This window comes from Orbicella franksi, chromosome 15, assembly GCF_964199315.1.
Source record: "Orbicella franksi chromosome 15, jaOrbFran1.1, whole genome shotgun sequence".
NCBI classification, from domain to species: domain Eukaryota; kingdom Metazoa; phylum Cnidaria; class Anthozoa; order Scleractinia; family Merulinidae; genus Orbicella; species Orbicella franksi.
The window spans coordinates 1,685,017-1,698,526 of NC_138159.1; the positions used below are offsets into that span (position 1 = coordinate 1,685,017).

At 40.1% G+C, this 13,510-nt stretch overlaps 1 protein-coding gene across 17 annotated transcripts in view; it reads right to left on the reverse strand.

Moving 5' to 3' along the window:
* Positions 1 to 13,510, reverse strand: part of LOC145469425 (uncharacterized) — a 33,901-nt gene that overhangs the window by 8,373 nt on the left and 12,018 nt on the right. For 5 of the 17 annotated variants that reach the window (XM_081453141.1, XM_081453140.1, XM_081453137.1 and 2 more), the window contains 3 exons: positions 9,861 to 9,958; positions 6,303 to 8,375; positions 792 to 5,578 (listed from right to left, as the gene is read on the reverse strand). In XM_081453141.1, coding sequence (XP_081309267.1) covers positions 4,594 to 5,577 — 984 coding nt within the window. In that variant the 5' untranslated portion in view covers position 5,578; positions 6,303 to 8,375; positions 9,861 to 9,958 and the 3' untranslated portion in view covers positions 792 to 4,593. The other 12 variants (XR_014042316.1, XR_014042319.1, XR_014042317.1 and 9 more) reach the window with 6 other exon arrangements.

The window sequence follows — 13,510 nt, forward strand, 5'->3', positions numbered from 1 at the left end:
TCGTCCTTAATCCGCTACAGCATGTCCTTTTGTGCGAAAATACAAACATTCAAATGGGACATTTTGAGCCCTATTTTTGGCATGACTTCCAGTGACTTAAACTAACAATTGCTGTGGTTCCTTGGATGAAGGAAAGCATTTTTCAACTAGCTTCTCTCCCATAATCAGTGAAAACATGTTAATGCTTGCATGCATTTCATTTGCTTTAAATTTCAGGATGCCAGCTTAATTAGTAAAGAAAAGCTCTTCAGCAAGTAGGCTTCATTTTCATATAATGTGCTTTGGTGGTATAGTGAAGGTTTTTGTTGCGGGATGTTTCACAAAGTGAAGCAGTCCTCTATAGCAGTGTGTTGCGCTCCCACTACTCTCCATAGTTATGTTGATTATGAGCTATTGACTTTCATATATAGTTATTTACCTAAAACAGTGAGGTTGCAAATGGCTGACAAGCCATTAGTCAAACTTGGTGGAGTCATTGCTTCGCACATTTTGTATTTGTATAATTTTGAGGGGCGTTCTAGCTCCCACTAGTGTTTTCAGTATATTGTAAAAAGCCAATTCCATAAGTGTTGATCAAATTACTTGTCTTAAAGACTTGTGACCCTCTTGATGGTTAAATTGCGTTAAGGGTGTTGCTAGTCGACTTGTGAGTGGAACATACCTGGTAAAAGTGGATTACAAAGGGCGATAAAACAGGAACTTTAACAGCTTTCTTGACAAATTGCAGTAAGTAACGTTAAGAGTTACTAATCTGCTTGTGTGGAAAAGCCATAGCAAAGTAAATCCCACCAGGTTGGATTTGGTTGTAACTTTGGTAGATTTTCCTACTCAGAGAAAACACTCATGGAATTGACTTAAGAAGGAGTATAACCATTGTAGTAATCCAGTTCGTACAATATTCGTGGGAGAAACGTGAAGTTCCCCCTTAACATTGCTGTATGAGCAATAAACTGTCAAGACATATTGTGAGTGTTGTTGTCAGTCTCTACTGATTTTTATACATTTTACACTCACAGTGGCCGCACCGTCAGTGCCCTCGCCTCCATATCATGCAGTCCAGGTTCAAGCCCTGGCTTTTGACATTGTGTTGTGTTCTTGGGAGAGACACTTTACTCTCAAAGTGTCTCTCTCCACCCAGGTGTATAAATTGGGTACCAGTGAATTTAATGCTGGGGGTAACCTTGCAATGGACTGGCATCCCATCCAGGGGGGAGTAGAAATACTCCTAGTTGCTTCATGCTACAGAAACCGGAGATAAGTGCCAGCTTGATGGGCCACTAGCTAGGCTCGCATGCAGACTTGACCTCTTTTATGCAGTCAGGCGGTTTCTGCCAAAAATTAGTTGATGAATCAAGGCAAGAATGATTCTATGCTAGTGGTGTTGTTTTGAACACCTGTGTCCCTACCAGACAATGTCATAATGTTGGTTACCTTAGGCGTTTTCGAACGGTTGATATTTCATCAAGTTGAGCTGTTTCTCAAAATAATGATCTTGAACATATTTACCGGTACGTTAGACAAGCTTATTTTGCCTTCATTCAATTCAAACGGTGCATTTAAACTTGTCAATAATTTCCAATGCTGCTGATTAACACATACCCAGAGCTTCAAAAGTGAAAAATATGATGTACTTATTCAAAATTCATCTTTACCCATAGACAAAACAAAAAGTTTTAAAAAGGGTGGGGAGGGTGGAGGTAAATTCCTATCTTCTATTGATAGAGCCACTTGGTTGCCACATCTCATAGTATTTTGGCCGAGTTTTAGTAACTCAGTACAGAATACAAACTGTGTACAATGCCCCACCCCCTGTACAAACCTGTTGTAGCAAATGCCCTGACCTTGTTCGTTAAATGGGCAACAAATGGTCGGGTTTGGGGGGGGGGGGGGGAGGGGTGAGTGGGCTCAGAATTGACAGAGCCTTAATCCTTGAGATATTGGTTGGGAATAGCAGGCTGGAAAGGTGTCTGTGTATGTGTCTACATTGATGCCAATGATGCAAATAATAGATTACTCTGAAGCAATATTTGCTTAAATCAAGATAGCCTAATCTTCTAGTATCTACCTCAACTCTCCTTTCTATTTCATTAATATTCATTAAACTTGTTCTTATCAATTTGTCATTTTGTTTAGGTTAAGTCTGTACGGCCAGGTAGCACATAAAGGTGAAGCATATTCTGATTTGAGTAGCACTAAGCAACAAGGAGTATTTCTACTACTTCCTGGATCAAGTGCTGAGGCCCTGTTAGGGGGGGGGGTACCCATGTCCCTTGTCTGAATTCGCCACCAGCCATGTCGGCATTTTGCAAGATTCCTATGTTGCCTGTCAGAATTTCGTCTCAGAGGAATTGTGTCAAGAAATTTGACCTTGCTCGATTAAAATGAAGCTATAACACATCGTAATACCTTTGTTTATTAAAAAAAAAAACCGACACAGTGCCCTCAAGCCTCACGCACCGAGTGAGCATGAGGCTCACACAAAACGAATTCAATCTTGTACTCTCACGCTGAAACTATTCTTTCTCTCGCATTGAAGGTTCCTTGCTGTTTTAGTCAAGTACATATAAAATTATAATTAAGTATCTGTTCGGAGATAATTTACTCCTTGAATGCTTTGCACTTGCTTCGAACTCTTTTCAGCAGTAGGAATTCTTATGCAGAGCCAGCATTTCTCCGGTCAGTGGGTTTAATTGTTACTTTATGGTTATTTTTAAAGCATCACATTTCGACTCAGAATGAAAAGATTTCTTAGCTACTTCAATTGTTCAAGATTTTCTAAGGGGCTGGGGGCATGCTGGGGGCATATTGGGGGCATCCTTTCTAAGGGCTTCGGCATGCTTTCAAGCGCTGAAGTTGCTAACCTCCTAGGGGATGTGGGGGCATGCTGTCCCTGGGAAATTTTGAAATTTAGACGCTGAAGATGAGAAGACCTTGGCAGCTTTCCCCTGGTCTCTCATTTCCTAGTTGATAACACAGCTTCATATTCTTTTACTGGTGGCCCACTAATAAAAATATGAAGCCAACTTTCAAACATCTACTCCCATTTTCCTTAAGCGTGTTTTTAGGGGTTTTAGGGCACTACTCACTCAGCTGAGAGTGAGAAAAAATATTCAGCAATGACGGACTCGATTCATTCGACCTGGATGTCTTAGCATATATAAGAAAGTCTGGGTTTCACGACCCATCGACATCGCGCATGAGGGAGAAAAACACATTTAAAACTTTGGAAATGCATCTTCACTTCGACTCGGACGTTTAAAACAATCACTGCATTCTCAGTTCTGAAATTCGTTGTCGGTCTATCTCGCCATTGGTGTTGCTTTCCCTATTTCACTGGAGTAGTCTGTCGTTCGTCGCCAATTCATAGCTCTCGTGTCGCCGTTTCAAGGCCATGTCACTTGTCAGAATTTACCCCTACATACCTGCCAACCCCCAGAGTACAAAAACCTGGAGACGGCTAGAAATCTTGCCAATTTTGTACCATGTATTGTGCAATTTGATTGGTTGATTTCTGACCAGTTAGGATATTCGTTAAATATATATCAATTTGATTGTTCTGTTTTACGTTTTTCGATTGAGAGCAGCTCAAATAAGAGCAACAAATTCCCTTCTTGTTTTATTTTCGTTTTTGAAATCTTGAAAATAAAGAAATTAAAGAAAAAAGAATTAAAAAGAGCCACGGTAGGTAGTTCCCGGGAGATTTGGTGCTCTAACCGGGAGACCGGGAGATTTGATGAAAAACTTGGAGACTCCCGGGAAAACCGGGAGAGTTGGCAGGTCTGCCCCTAACAGGGTCTCAGTGCTATTCCATCGCAGGGATACCCCCAGGGACTTAAACTGGGACCTCTCAATCTAACCATTTTGCCAAGCCCCATTTAGTAAAGCAAATGAAAAAATTACAAAAATTTACAACTTACCTAGGCAGTGCATTTTGCTTTAATACAGACAACAAAAAGATCGATTTTATTCATAAAAACAAAAAGCTAAATTTAACATGTAAAAGAATACAAACTGAAGTAGAGAAAAAAAAAATTCCACAACCTGCAGTCACCAATTACATGTAGCTAGTACATAGTACATAGTAAAGAATACAGAATATATAGTATATATACAACTTATAGATATGGGTGGACTTAAATATTTATTTAAAATAATGCACATCGATAATGATTAATACATTAATCATTAATTTGTTTGTTTCTGCTAACTTGAGGTTACTTTTATAATTTTAAACAACTGTAGGTAGGCAACTATGATGCTTAAAATAGGAATACAGTACAACTGATTGGCAGTATTAATATAACCTACCGATATAAAATTAAATCCAAGAAATTGTATGTTATATACTACACTGTCCACATGCAGCGGAATGCGAGCAGCAGTCACTAAATTCCTGGCATACATGTAGTCAATTAATTATTCAAAACTGGAGACAAGAAGTTAGACTTACACTTTTGTATAAAGGCCTTAGTAACCTGACTGCTTGTACAACCTCAGTCTTCTTGGAAAACTAGATCACCTCATTGATTGAAATTTATCCCGATTCTGACATCCACTGTTTATTTTATCTTGTCAATGGGTGACTATTAAAATCTAATAATTTGCATATGGATTACGCTGGGCAAGATCATCCGAATTATTTATTGCTTTTAGATTATCTTGAAGGCGTTTTAGATCATCGTATGCGGGAGACAAATCTAAACATACCTCTGAACGCTCTGGACGCTCTAGGCGCTTTGAACGTGGGGAGGTATTTAATGATGCGACTACGTACATGTACCTCATATTCGTGACGTCGGAACGAATAGTTTCCATGTTTTGCTCTGTTGTAATTTGGAATTTAAGGGAGCTTTCCTTGATTTTCTTGGCGTGACGAATGTGCTTTCCAAGAGTGGCAACAAGTGATTCAAAGGACTGCAAACCATTTGACGCGGAAGCTTCCATTTTTCTGATTTTGTTTTGCAGCATTGAAATCTCCTGTTTGGCGTCGCGTAGTTCTTCCTGCATGCTACTCACTTGTAATTCAATCATCTTTCGCTGGGAAGCAGGTTCGATTTGTTCGTATAATTCATGACGCTGTACCTCCTCGATGGCTAGTTTTTGGGTTTTGTTGATGCACTGAGCTATCAATCTTTCCAAGGCGTAAGTCTGAGCGACAATTAAGGCCCCCAAAATTGGACCGATTTCGTGTTCCTCTTCTGCAGCTCGCAGTAGATGATCTTCACATCTCTGTGTAAGGACTGTCATCTGGTACTCCCGCGCAAGAGGTAGCAAGAAATCCAAGTTGGTGTCGTTCACAGGTTTGTTGAATATTGGATAGATGACCATCAGCATCTCCCTTATCACAGCGGCCTTCTTCTCGGGTAAAGGAATCTCGTCTGCGTCTTTCTCTTTGAAATCAGAAGAAAACATTCGGGAGAAAACAGGCGAGAACATCGCCAAGATGACACGATGAACGTGGAAATGTTGTCCTTCCACGATCAAGACCACATCGCTCTGGTTCCATGGCTTCGAAAACTCTTGTCCGAGTTCCTGAGCTGTTTGTCTTGTTTTCCTCGTTGGTTTTACTTTTTGCATACTGGAAAAAAATAGCTTCCCTTGGCTTTATGGTAGATGAGCGAATATAAAAGACCTCTCCAAGAATACTAAGACATTAACTTCCGGGTTTATTTGGGGAAAAAAAACCCTTCAAAACGAGGCTAAATACTCGTCTCCAGTCTTGTTCAATTTTCGGTGGAGGAGAGATTGGATGTTAAATCCCCGCGCCCCAAATAAATGCACAAAAATAACGAAAGCAACAATACTTTGCTTGCTCGACATAAATGCCAGTTTAAGCATTCCACAAGTAACTTAAATACTGAACTTGAAGGCAATCGATCAACTACAGTTTATCATGGTAAATTGACGCATAGAATATTCACGAAAACTTTGTCCTGAGGAATGGATGAATGTAATAATGCACTTATCAATGGTTTGCCCCAGGATGGGGGGGGGGGGGGCAACCCCAGGGGAATTTGAAATTTTCAGGTCTTCAAATGTCAATTTCCCTACCCCTGGGTCTCCATTTAGAGTCAAATTCCCACCCCTGGGGATCACAGATCCTGTACAGTAATGTCAACAAACTCAGTGAAATCATGCTAAGTAGGATGCAAATGTTTATGTATTAAAATAAGGTTCTGTGCGAATATTTCTTTCAAAATCCGACAGAAAGAAACACTATGTGTTACAAAACTTCAAGATAGAAAACGGATGGGTGTTAAAAACAACAATTTTTACTTTAGAAGCATCAAGATAATCCTTACCTTCCGTTCTGCCATTGTGAAGAGCACAGCAAAAACGCGGGAAGCTCATCCAAATGACTTCTGGGCTTTTTCCAAGATGGCCGCCCGCTCCCAGGCCCTCTCCACTTTCCAAGATGGCGACAGAGTCAAATTTCCCACCCAGGGGAAGGGGATCGCTGTGGACGTCAAAATCCCTACCCAGGTAGAGCCTCGCAAAGTCAAATTCCCGTGGGTTGCCCGCCCCCCCTCCCCCCCATCCTGGGGCAAACCATTGATAGGTGCATAATTTCTAGACTGTGTGTGGCTGCAGATTCATAGAGAAAGGTAGTTGTCGTAAAGAACAGTTCCGAGCATATTCCGAGATGTTTTGCATTATTTTGAGAAAGCGGCAAAAAAGAGTCGAGAAAAATGATAAAAAAAGGTGCTTTCCAATCCTCCATAGGAAAAAAGATGGCGGCTGTACATTTTACCACAATACCATGTCAACCTTGGACAGCCCATAAAGTACAAGAAAAGCCATATTTTGCAATACTTGTTCCTGTGCTAACCACATTGGGCATATTAGGTTTGAAGGCTTTAGCACTTTTCTGTACGTTTTTAAGAGCGTTGTTAGAGTTTTCTTGCACTAAGAACTCTGAGTAAAGGTACCAGTCGCCATCTTTTCTCCTACATAGGATTGTCATCCCCATATTAAGTTCCTTTCCAATCACCAGACCGACCCATTTTTTGGAAAAGTAAAAGAAAACAATTCCCGATACACTCTGACAAGCAATTTTACTTTTAAAATTAATTCACATTATTCTAAGGTACTCCTTTTTTCCGGAAAATTTCCTGCCAGTCTCAACCATTCGATTTGATTTCCCAGCGAATTTTCCGGAATTTTTTACACAATGGAAAGCACTATAAGTGTAATATCAAGACCAGCTATTAAATGGTTGGTTCTCACAAGGACCGGGAACTACCGAATTCACAAATTTGATTGGCTGAAATCGATATTGAGCGCGTTCTAAATTTTCCCATCCAGATCGGTTACATTTTGAGGTGGAAAAGTTGCAAACTGAAATACAAACTCATTGACTATTTTCTTTTAGTAATATTTATATTATGGAAGTGTTGAAAGCCTGACGAGAGAAAAAAATAAAGAGCATGAGCAAACTTTGGCAGAGTTAAGTTCAGCTCACTGCCGTTCGCAAGCAAAAGGGTAGCCTGCGAACAGGCTCCCAGCGCGGGCGGATAAAAAATTCGGCGAGCGAAAGCGTGATTCCCCGAGCGAAGCGAGTGGGAGTCGGAGCGTGAATCCGCGTCACCAGACCGCTCTCGGCTCGTCCCGCTCGCCTTAGACTACACTCGGCTAGCTCGCTCTAAAACCAACCGGGAGCCTGTTCGCAGGCTAGCAAAAGGTCAGCTAGTACAAACCAGCACGAGTTACATTAATAAAAGAATTAGATTTTCTTTTAAGCCATATAATAAACATCTTATTTTAAAAACGAGTTTAGTCAGTCTGTATGGGAGAATCTTGACCTCGGTCATGTGCACAGACCGTCACTGCGTTCGGTCTGTTCTCGCAACCTCGGTCAAGATTCTCCCATACAGACCTCCTGCTCGGTTAATAAGAGCTAATTCTAGGACGTTTTACCGCAAAATAATGTTGAACCACAGAAACTGCAAACGTAACGTCAGGGTCGTAGCCCGTATGAGGCAAACCGAGCCACTTGCCTCAATCATTTTTTTCGTTTTTATCGGTTATTTTTTGGTTGAAGGGGGAAAGTGAAACACTGGTAAATACCTAGGAAGAGAATTAACCATGAAATTTTCCTCAATCATCATTCTCGCTATCTACGACCCTTATTGTCTTAATTGTTATTGTCATAATTGTTTCATGGCCATCGCCTCAGCGGTCATAATTTTTTTCAGGCTACTTGTAAGGCCCTGATTACGTTTGTGTGTTTTTTCTCACTGAACTTACTTCTAATTCTTCTCGAGGCTTGGTCCCTTGTTTTCTTGCCTTCGTCACTGTTATTTACCGTCAGCTGGACAGGTGACGGTTCCGAGATGTCTCAAACTTTCACACAGACAATATGCTTTGCACTTTTCCTGTAAAAAAGAAAGCCAATGGTTAACTAACATTCAGTCTTCCAGTCGCACGGAAGCACATATGAGGACTGCAAGAAAAGCAATTAGTCTCGCTTTAATAAGTTCTCAACGCTAAATTTGCCTTTGAGTTCAGGTTCTAAAGCTGTAGGACATGGTACTGCATTATTCATAGAAAATACGCCCACTTACACCCACGCCAGGGTCAATATTTTGGCTCGTTCTTCATGAAATTATCACTCGCCTAGGAATTTTTCTTGAAGGTCGCCGAATCATGGAAAATGGACACTCGTCTATCAAAGGTGTGTCCGAGATGAGTCACTGTAGAGTTTGTTTTCTATCAATTCTGTGCTGAAGTCAGGAGGACTGAGTCTTTCAATGGAAGGTTGGTAACCAACTATGACATCATGATGACATTGCTCTAACCCACACCATTGTTTGAATGGAGAGAAATACAAGGTGGCTTTTATTTTAGGTGACGATTTACTATTAATACGAGAACAGATGGTGGTACTACCCAGGGTTCGATACGGATCGTACTGCAGGAACTGGAGTAGCCAGTTGGAATCGACAAGCACGTCTGTAAAGAAGCTTTATCATGAAAACATGCCCTGGTAGAAGAGGCCCCAAGTCTGAACCAGCTTGCACCATTGTTGTATTGTTTCGGTTTACAATTTTGAAGTGCCCACGAGGACAGTATTGAGAAGAAGGGAAAAAGAGATTCTAAAAATAACCCGATTTGTCAAAAGCTGCTTCAAGAATATGTCAAATCAGTTTGCTTGGTCTGGCTCACATGTTTTAAGCTGTGGAACACTGATGTGAAAAGAATAAGCTGAGAATTTCCTAAATATTCAACCTTTTTGAGAATTTCAAATTGACAGACGTTACAACCTAACAACTACAAACTTCTGTAAATGTTATCACCTGGCTTGGTAGCTACGTTTCACACGACTCTCAAATTTATCAGGTGAATATTCAGTGGGGCTAATTTGCCATATTGAAAAAACTCACATACCCGCCTATTTGGAACCCTTTGAGTGATCTTCGAACCATTAACCAAATCTGTTATCGGTCGATATATTTGCGAAGAGCATATGACTTAACCAAGTCGAATAGTGGTTTAATTATAGTTTGAAATATTGGATCACAGAGTTCTTTAAAGTATGTAAAGTGTTGTCATAGTAAAAATAGAAATGTTAACTCTCTCCTACATGCAGTTTCTGATAATAAAAAACACCTACATTTGTACAAATAACAGAGAAGAATCGTTCTCTTTATGTAACTGCCATTATTTTTCTTCGACAAGGGTTTAGCTTATTTCTACCGAAAGCAATTGCGAGTTTGCCGGCTAGTATGAAAATAGAAACGTAACCTCACCATGGTTAAGTAGCTAAATAGAAATAAGATCTCTCACAGCAACCTTAGTACACATTGGAAAACAGCATATCTCTAAAGGAAGTTTCTGTGCCGATGTGAATAATGACTTACTTGTTTTGCACCGTAAGGCCTAACTCTTCTATGGCTATTTGGCCATTTCTTCACGTCCTTAAAATTTTGACCAAAGGCCTAACAAACTGAGCGTGCACCTGTCAACAGAAAAACGACAACGGAAACATCAGGTGCACCTGGCTTAAGGGGAGTGAGCGGAATACACCGTGATCACTCAGAATAAAATGAACACAATAAATTTGAAAGAGAATATAAACAGATGTCTGTAGCACAATATTACATATACGTGTTTATATACAAGTCTACGTACCTGGATCTCTGTAACTCGTCCATAGTCAAAACTTTTTTTCAGTATGTCGCAGGTTGTAAAACGATATCTACAATTTTAGACTCGTTATACGTCATAATGCTTGTGTTTTCCCGGTCGAGTTGTAGGCTTCTTTCTTAGTAATGCTTGCGAGCGTCAAGGAAGTGATTGCACTCGAAACTAATATAAATAGATACCGGCTTAAGCCATAATTATGTGCATAATTAACAGGAGGTGTTTTGAATTAGACCTTAGACCGGACCGGAATGTTAAATTGTAGAGTTGTGGTGAAAGGCGGTTTCAGTTTAAAGTACGGCTGATCATATTTAGTATCTGATGTCTAATGATGTTTTGATAATAAAAAAGGCTGGTATTGGCCACAAAAGACACTTGCCTCGTCAATTAAATTGCGTTTGTACCAGACTAGTTTCCTCTGATCTTTCCGGATCTTATGCTCGTCGCTTGTCTCATTTCGAAAAGCTTTAAGCGTCAAGAATGATTCATATCTAAATTCTCCCTACAACTCGATACATTTTCAAGCAGATAGGTAATGAAAATTAAGAAAATCATCAACTCGGGGACATTATGATCACGGCCCGACCGGCAGAACGAAAACTAAAATATTCACAATTTCGACTCAGTCAAAAAGATTTTTTTCTCCAAAGCCGGGAGTTAAATTTTTCAGGCCGTAAGCTTTCTTTCGTGAATTTGCAAGCGAATCAAAATAGTAACTATGACAGACCGATAAAATATATCGGCCATCATCAAGGGCTTAAAAAAAACTTGAGTGAAATGAATGACCATGAATTTCCTTGTTGAGTTAAGAAGAAACAATGTTACAATGAAGCAAGCACTAAAAGCAAAGTAAAGCGCTTTTGCTTTTTAAATCATCCATTTCTAAAGATAACAAAGCACGTTCTTATGTACTTAAAATATCGGTTAATAAAAATTTTTCCCTGCAGGTGGTAGATGAATAATATTTTAACTAAAACTAAAGAAATTTCCTACCTTCTGGCTGTCGTTAATGGCTAGCTCTTCGGCAACGACTTGCCACAAGCTATGTGTTTATGTTGTGCTGATGTGTCGCCTGATTTGTAAACAAAAGCTGCTACTACTTCAAGCGGTGGGTCCACGTTCAGACAAATTTATCTCACATTAAATGACCCACGCCAACGTACGTGCGATGCATACGATATCACTCCTTATCTCCGGGTCACGTGACCACGCTTCAACATGTTTTGGAGACGACGTGAGAAATAATTGACCAGTTTTTTTTCTTTCCTTTTCAGTTTGTAGACAACAAATTATCATAGGAGACAGAACCTACAGATTTCATTTTGTCTTTGTTGTTCAGTTGAACTATGAATATTCGTTGTGACACTGTTGAAGACAATTTTAAATCTTTTGTTTTTTCAAATATAGTGGGTGGCTGAGTTAACAACTGACTTGAGAACAAGCTAAAGGAGTGAAAACATTGCCTGTAAAAACTTTGTGCTAATCAAAACAGGTTTCTTGATGATGAAGCAAGAAAAAATAAATAAAATGATAATTTTAGTTTTGGAAAATCTACAAAGGCAATTAAGCCTGCCGATCAATATTTCCACTCCTGTTTAATTGAGTTTACGTGCTTTAAAAATCGCCAGAGACACATGGAAAGTTCCAGATTTCCGCTTCACTCAGGCGAACGTGAGGTCTGAAGTTAAGACTAATCTTATCAGAGAGTGGTTTCTCCTCCTATTTGTCAATACATAATCCAGCATACAGGTCAGGAGAATTAAAAGAAATGATCTCGAACTAGATAGTGACCAGTGCAGATAGTTCGCCGAGATGATGACAGCCTCTTCAAACAGTCTGAAGATAAACGTGCTTGCAAGGCCTGTTCAAGCTGGATTTAATTGAATACATAGACTACATGCAGTAGATTATAAAAGTTTGTAGCTTAGTGGTTACTTAAAGTTGGGAAATAATTATTTCACTTTTACTACGGTGTGATTCCGAATGTCGGCCTCGCTTGATTTTCAGAACTGAAATTGTGGTTCGTTTTTTAACCTGATATTTGTTCTCTATACGCGACAAAGCCGTTTAGTCGATGTCGACAGATATCGGCTTCACTAAACTGATCAGAGTCGGCGGAACGTGTCTTGATTGGTACAATGCGTGTTGTTATTTATTTTTTTTACACCTGCCCGAGCAACGCGCCTCAAAGGCACTACGACAAAAGTTTAGACTAAGTTTTTCAAGTTCGTCGTTCGTAATCCGTGTTAATCTTCTCCATCCCTAAACCATCCTTGTTCCTTTATGGTTTATTATTGTCTCCGAGTCTTTGGTGTTTTCCTATCTTAGTAAACTACTATTTTCAGGTTTCCTTCAATTTAAAGGTGATTTTGTACATGGCCACAATAACTCAAAATACCGTGATTGCGCTCCTTCAAATCCTTATGATTTTCACTGTGCATAATTTAGAAATTTGAGGTCACGCGTAGGACGTACTGAGAACAAGAAAGCGACTCTGGTCGTTCTACAATCTTTTCACTGCTGGGTTGATCCGTTATATCTGGCGCCGGTTAGTTATGCCGGCCGCGGGGGTTTGCATTGTAACTCGCTAAGAAACCAAAAATCCATATAATACTATAGCAATCAGAACTCTCGGAGTTCAGTGCTGGCTGACAGATCAGTTTTGTACAGCTCCTTGTTTAATTGCATACATTGCTTCAATAATTAAGTAGAATGACTGATCTGTCGCTTCCACAAAACAGGAAGAACCTAGCATCACGATTCACTCTTTTCTGGGTCGTTAATGGTCATCAGATTTAGCTGCGCCGGAATTCAGTCGGCTCCCACGTGTATCAATCTCTTATTAGAAGCGTTTCCCCGGCGCTCAGCACCCGATTCTTAGACTTCTTCCACTTCATACTTCACACAGATTTGATGCTACTCCGATTGATATCGTTGGTTGAATCCAGGGAATAGAAGAAAAGGCCTGGGGGCCACATATCTCTGGGAATCGACCGTACCGGTCTCCCAAACATGTCAGCCTTGGCATTGACAAGCGCTATTAATGCAAGCACCGGCATCGGCAAGCGCAATTTTTTTTTGAGCAGCTTACACAGCGAACAGTTGCTACATTGTAGTTCTATTTTCCCTAGTTTGAGAATCGACGGTGGATCCGCCAATCTGCCAAAGGAGAGCTAAATCTTTGTCGACTAGAGGATAAACTAGTAACCCTTACACACGTTACGAGATCTAACGCGCAGCATGCTAGTGAAATTCGAAAGGGCAGCTCGACAAAATGACAAATCTAGTGTGAAGAATTATTTACAGCCCGCTTATGACAAATCAAGAAAAAATCTTAAAAAGTGAATGAACCTAATACGATTTTTTA